This window comes from Gekko japonicus, unplaced genomic scaffold, assembly GCF_001447785.1.
Source record: "Gekko japonicus isolate JY-2015 unplaced genomic scaffold, Gekko_japonicus_V1.1 scaffold779, whole genome shotgun sequence".
In the NCBI taxonomy this organism is placed as follows: Eukaryota; Metazoa; Chordata; class Lepidosauria; order Squamata; family Gekkonidae; genus Gekko; species Gekko japonicus.
Genome location: NW_015174296.1, coordinates 517,862 through 524,723, shown reverse-complemented (window position 1 = coordinate 524,723; position 6,862 = coordinate 517,862). Strand labels below are relative to the sequence as shown.

The 6,862-nt window shown below is 42.6% G+C and overlaps 1 protein-coding gene across 1 annotated transcript in view; it reads right to left on the bottom strand.

Annotated features, from left to right (window-relative positions):
• Window positions 1-3,885: 3,885 nt before the first annotated feature.
• PPIP5K2 (diphosphoinositol pentakisphosphate kinase 2) overlaps window positions 3,886-6,862 on the bottom strand; it is a 108,942-nt gene continuing 105,965 nt past the window's right edge. Inside the window, exon 31 of the mRNA XM_015424083.1 lies at window positions 3,886-5,236. Within this exon, the coding sequence (XP_015279569.1) occupies window positions 5,205-5,236 (32 nt within the window). The 3' untranslated portion in view covers window positions 3,886-5,204. The remainder of the gene's footprint in view (window positions 5,237-6,862) is intronic.

The following is a 6,862-nucleotide window of genomic DNA, read 5'->3' as shown; positions in this document are numbered from 1 at the left end:
AGGAGTGTAACAACTTGGGCAAGCAGGAACCTGGAGGCAACTTTAGAGAGAAACTGGAGGCTAGGCATCAACATAACATTCCCAGGGAAGAACTGGAGAAAAGGTAGATCAGACCTAAGAGCCACCAACTCTCTGATCCCTCTTAGCTGAAGTTATGGAGACCAGAAAACAAAGTTTAGGAAAAATAAAGCAATCAGGCAAGTGGACAGTGAGAACATCAATTGAGACTAAAAGGCGCCACTGTGGGACAATAGGACTTCTAGGAGGGTAGAAGTTATACAGACCCTTAAGAAATTGCTTAGAAGTATAGTGGGGAAAACATTGCCACCATCTATGAAATGCTGAGATGGCAGCCAAATGCACTTTCACAGAGGAAGGTGCCAAACCTGAGTCCTTCAGAGAGAGCAGGTAGTCAGATGAGGGCCTTTCCTCCTCAACCAGGAGGCAAACTTCTCCCATTATAGGTGTGTGAAATGTGGGTAGAACACCTATGAGCATGTAACAGAACTTATAACACTAGTTGGGAAAAACTCACATGGATAGATTTAGAAGCCAAGCAGTTAAGCACAGCCTCATGATATGATGGTGCCACAGTGAATTGCTGTGCAGCAGATCTGACTGCAGGGGAAAATGAGTGTAGAGTCCCTGAGACACAGTCATGAGCTCAGAGAACCAAATCTGATGTAGCCACCAAGGAGCCACCAAGATGGAATGTCCTCTGGGATCTGATTCTGCCCAGAACCTTACTTAGTAAAGGAATTGGGGGTAAAGCGTAAAACAACCCCTTCCTCCATGGAGGGGTCACCTCCAAGCTAGAGAGGAGATGGATGTAACAACATGGTCTCAGTCAATTACTCTCAGCTTTCCACAATTAAAGATACATTTACACATCAGTCTCCAATTTTGATAGATTTGCTTCACCATGTTCTCCCCCGAAATTAAATCCACACAAATGGTGACCATGTAAATTTAGCTTGTTATTCATGTTTGGACTGGTAAATTTCATTTAATTGTATCTGAAGAAGTGTGCGTGCACATGAAAGCTCATACCTTGAACAAAACTTTGTTGATCTTAAAGGTGCCACTGGATTCATATTGTCTGTTTCTATTTTGGCCATTAGCATAGCATAGTGTGAACCATCTATAACATCACTCCATTTTTATTCATTCCTCACATTTGATGATGTCAAGGAAATCCCCTTTCAGAGTGCACCTGCAGAAATCTCAAACAAAGACCTAATGCGACCCTGACTAAATGTGTTTCAGCCTTATGGCCTTCTTCAGTGGTCAAGCATAGCTATTACATATGCATTGTCTGGACCTAATGTGTAATACCTATGCTTGGCCACTGAAGTAGGCCATAAGGCCAAAACACGTTTGGTCAAGGTCACATTAGGTCTTTGTTTGAGATTTCTGTATGATTTTAATCTGAATCGAGCCCTTTAATTTGGATTCATTTAACCTTCTAGGTTCTTAATGGAGAAAAATTTCAGTCAGGTTCTTACACCACCTGCTGTACTGCCTTTCAAACTACTCAACAAGATGTGGTCCAAAATCAGTAGAAGCACAAACACAGGGTGCTTCATATCCAACACTGTTCCTATATGCAACCCTTTGTCCACAAGTTGGGAAGCCACTAATGGCAGCAGATTCCAATGTTATGTACACACAGAGATGTATTTTATTTCTATTTCCCTGGGAAGGTTATTATTTATTTCACATTTCAGTGCACAAAGGTCTACTTTTTTCCTGTATCTGGTTTAAGAAAGAAATCATGTGTGACACATTCTGTGGCAGCCATATATTTCCACAGCAGTGCCACCTGGGGGCTTGAAATACATGATGCACTCAACATGTGCCAGGTTGCAAGGGTGCAACCAGACTCATAGACAGACAGACATTGGGGGAACTCACCTTAAACAGTACTTGTTCAATCAGAACTGTGAGGGAGGAGAGCTTCCAGTTCCCTCCTGTCCCATTTTGTCAGCAGAAATGGCAGCACTGTGGAGGAGCTTCCAGTTCCCTCCTGTCACATTTTGTCAGCAGAAATGGCAGCACTGTAGGCTTTTCATCCTTTTTCTCTGGTTCCATCTCCCCCTAGGCGGCTTCCTACTGTTCAACAGCAGCCACCTCACAAAAGTCAGTGTGATACAGAGTTTCAGACTAGGATGTGGGAGACCCCCATTTGAATCCCCACTCTGCCACAGAAGCTCATTGAGTGGCCTTGGATCAGTTACACACTCTCAGCGTAGGCTTCCTCACAAGATGGATAAAACAGAGAGGAGAATGATGTAAGCTGTGTTGGGTCCCCATTGTGGAGAAAGGCAGGGTATAAATTAAATAAATAATAAATATATCTCAGGATGAGGGGCAGATAAAAGGTTGGTGAGAAGGAAAAAAATGAAGCAGGGAGAGGTGAGGATATGTAGGCTGGTGAGAGGAGGAAAAAAAGAGGAAATAGTGTGGGGAGGTGGATTGAGGGGAAAGTGAGGTGCTCCCCACAAGCTCTTGTGGTTTCCCCACTGCATAACTGGGCCCAGCCCAACAGCTGGCACCATGCAACTGGGCCCAGCCCTGGAGCTAGAACTATGTAGAGTTGTTCCCAGGGAGAGGCTGACAGAGGGAAGGAAGCAGAGGAAACTGAAGATGAAGGCAGATAAGTCCTTACGGGTCCCCTGCTTGTACCTACCCTGATTTCTTATGAATTTAAGATAAATGTTTTATGGCATTATTTTTTCACTATATTACTACAGGTATGAATAAAGACTACTATATTCAGGAGTAAGCAAAGTAGATCCCAAAGTAGATGCTATTGACTCTTTTTTATTTAAGAGCACATCAAACTTTTATGCAAAAGCTTTGGTTGACTGGAATGATATGCACATTTAAAATGCAGCATTTTCTGATAAAAAACAATAAACATGACATGTACATTCAGAGGTCAGCAAGACAAACATTGTCCGTATTACAAAGCTACACTATAGAAAATGAAATATTTGCAGTGACAAGCTAGGAACTCATTATATATTTGGTATCTTAAATAGGACTTAAGAATTTTTGATATGACCAACTGAAAGTCAGCAAGACTGTGGCAAGTTTAGCCAGCAATTACACCTCTGAAGGGAATTGCTGGACGAAAACAAGAAAGAGCCTGTATTCTTAGTGATTTCACTTGAAGCTAGGACTCCTAAAATTTAACAGAAAATATTGCTGGTAGTGAGTCATTTTTAAATATCAGTTGCAGTAATGATCAGAAATGTATTTGAGAGAACAGTAAGTATTCGACAAGTCATCAGGTCATAAAGGAAGCTTTAGGACAATTTATCTCTAGGTGATGACTGGCAAACCTAAACACTTAAAAAAATTGAGCTGCTAAATATTTTGTCATCAGTGGAAAATGTTCAACTGTCTTTAACCAGTGTCTGAAAACACACACTAAAAGAACAATAATGGACTAATGCCCAAATGTTCAGTGAATTTGAATTTGGTAATACTGTAATTTCCTTTAATTTTAAAATATGAAAAGTAGTAGCATTTGCAAATATATAAAGTTAACAAGCATGAAATGTTAACAGACCAGCTGTTTCCTTTTTCCTTATAAAGTCCATTTATCCAAATGTGGATTGTTCTGTTAAGCAATATTCTGCAGAAACCTGTAGAGAAAGCATCTTTTCAACGAACAGAAAACCTTAGGAAATACATAAACAGTAAATATCTTGAGTTTAGGACAAGAACCCAAATAAAAAAACACAGATATTAACAACCAAAGTATATTTGAATGTTGAGATCTGATGTAAACATACAAAGAGCATGGACATTCATGAACACGCTACCCATAACTCTTCCCAGCATACTTAAAATGCAAAAATGTTTAAACAGCAGGCAATGTTCTCTTTGGAAATGTATCTAAATAAGAGATGCTCCCATGTCAAAGGTGACAATGCAATCCTGTGCAAAATTTCTCCAGTCTAAGCTCATTGCAATCAATGGGCTCGCATAGGATTTTGCATAGGATTGCACTGTGAGTGGGCCAGGACATTAAGAATTGCTCATAACTTATGAATACTTGAACTTTGGACAACAGACTTTTAGCTGACTAAGCACTACCAGTATTGCTGTAATGTGTTCTCTTCCAGCTGCCTCAGAACAGAAGAGAGGAGGTAACATTTGCAGAAACCATTTGTAAAGCTGTATCAAGGCAGGAGAATCTGGCAAAAAGTTAAAATCTTACATCTGACTCCATCTGAAGTCAGCATGACTCTGTGAAGTGGGGTCAAAGCAAAAGTTCTTATTCCCTATCAAGTTGCTATGGGGGGGGGGGAGAGATGAGAAACAGACCATCATTGAGTGTTAGGACATCAAACTTGGGTGAAGTGGGCATGCACATTGAAGGAAAATGTTTCCCTGTGTAGCCACTGGTCCTGGAGATGCATGACTTTCTTTTATTTTCTTCCTTAGTCTTGTCTGGTTGGAAGGAAGTTACATGTACTGGTCTGGCCATTTCTGATTACTGTTGCATGCTGTTGGTCACTACTGGAGTGAGTATAGATTTTCTGGGAACTGAAATGAATGAAATACACCTTTCTAATTGGCATTTCCATGAGTTATATAGCACTTAGGTGTCTCAAAAATAATCTGGTATGCTCACGGGTAGGGATCCTACAGGAAGTAGAAACGTGGACCTTCCTAATTGGCCATATTAACGTGGCATGGCAATGAAAGGGGTTACCTTCCTTTGTGCCAGCCTCTGTTACAGCTAAGAACAAAGTTGTGTCTTTTTCTATTCACTGTCTGTTTCTTTCCCAGCAGCTCCTGCAGTACAAAGCAATCTATTAGGCCATTTTGGTTTTGCTGTGTGTGTGTGTGAGCAAAGATGAGAAAAAAGTTGTGCAGTTTGTCTGATCAGTTCCTTAAAATTACAGATGTAAACCTCTTTGCTCTTCATATTTTAGAAACAATCACCCTTAACCTGAATATATACAATATATACTACATACATTATTTTTTATACAGAAAAACTCATTGATTCAGACAGAAATGAAAAGCCTTTGAAAACTAACTTGTTTTTCACAAAGAAACATATACTGCAACAGGTGGTGACAGCAGGTCCTTCCAGTTTTGTCTGAAGTGCTTCATTTCTTCAAGAATCACCAACATTGTGCAAGTATTGTTTCCCCCCTTTTTGGTTTTCCATGTTGCAGCTTTTAAATATCAGGAGGTGGAGGATCAACGGTACCTGGACATAAGCAACACAGAAGAATGCCTCTTATAGTATATATATAAAAATACAATGGGTTTAGTCTGGCCAAAGTTAAGTCCTTTGATTTCAAGGAGAAGAACTTAAAAAAGCAGGTTGCTTACCAGTAACTGGTGATCTTCGAGTGGTCATCTGTGCATTCACACCCATGGGATTCAGTGCGCACACGCTGGATCAATTGGTGCTATAGCAAGCTCTTTTTTAATGGATTTTAATGCCCAGTCCCTCCGGGCATGCGCAGGAACCCCATCGTGTATGCTCAGAGGGGTGGGCGCGGACATCCCACCAGTTCCTTCAAAGTACCGCCGCAAATCAACCCCCATTCGAAAATGTAGAAGCTGACAGCAGCGGGGAAGGAAGGTGGGTGGTGTGAATGCACAGATGACCACTCAAAGATCACCAGTTACTAGTAAGCAACCTGCTTATCTTCGACATGGTCTCTGTGCTTTACACCCATGGGAGATTACCGAGCAGTAGCCTACCTGGAGGTGGGTGCTGGCAGGTCTTTTACTGTGTAGCTGAAGACAGAATGTGACGTCCCATGTTGGTACCGGTGTTCGTATGGACGTCTAGGGCCTAGTGCCTGGTGAAGGTGTTAGGCATGGCCCAGGTAGCGGCTTTACAAATGTCCGGTAGTGGTACTCCTTGGAGGAAGGCAGTGGAAGTCGCGACAGCCCTGGTGGAATGAGCCCTGATAGGACCAGGCAATGGCTGCTTGGTGAGTAGGTAACAGAGTTGGATGAGACCTACAATCCACTTCGAGAGGCACTGAGCCATGATACGACTGCCTAGCCGTGCCAAAGCGTACGAGATGAAAAGTTGTGGGTCTTGTCTGGTTGGATCCGTTCTTTGGAGATGGAACAAAAGAGCACGCTTGACATCTAGAGTGTGTAGTAGTCTGTCCTCCGCTGACGTAGGGTTTGGAAAGAAGTCTGGGAGGAAGACCTCAGCCTGCAGGTGGAACTCTGACACCACCTTCGACAGGAAGGAAATGTCCGGTACTAGTCGTACTCCATCTGGCAAAAACGACAGGTAGGGTGTGTCATGGCAGAAAGCCAGTATCTCTCCCACTCACCTAGCCGAGGTGATGGCAATTAAAAAGGCCGTTTACCAAGCCAGGAGTCTGAGCTCGCATGTTGCAAGTGGCTTGAAGGGCTTCCTCATCAGCTGGCGTAGAACTAGAGGAAGGTCCCATGGAGTAACTGGAGTTTTAACAGGAGGGTAAAGGTGAAGCAAACCTTTTAAAAACCGTTTCGAAAGCCGATGTGAAAACAAAGTACATCCTTCAACTGGAACATGGTAGGCCGAAAGAGCGGCCAAATAAACTTTCAACGAAGAGCTGGAAAGTCCCGAGTCAGCTAAGGAGAGGAGGAAATGAAAAACTCTGTCGAGGCCAACTGAGGAGGCTCGAGTGGCATCCTCACCGAGGAAAGAGCAGAACTTCTTCCATTTATAAGTATAGGACTTCCGTGTAGTGGGTTTCCTTGAATTCAGAAGGACGTTAACTACACGGGAGGAGAAGCCTGTGACGTTACCTGCCATGCTGTCGGTTTCAATTGTGGTATGTTGTGATGGAAGACGGAGGAGTCTGAGAGCAGGAGGAGG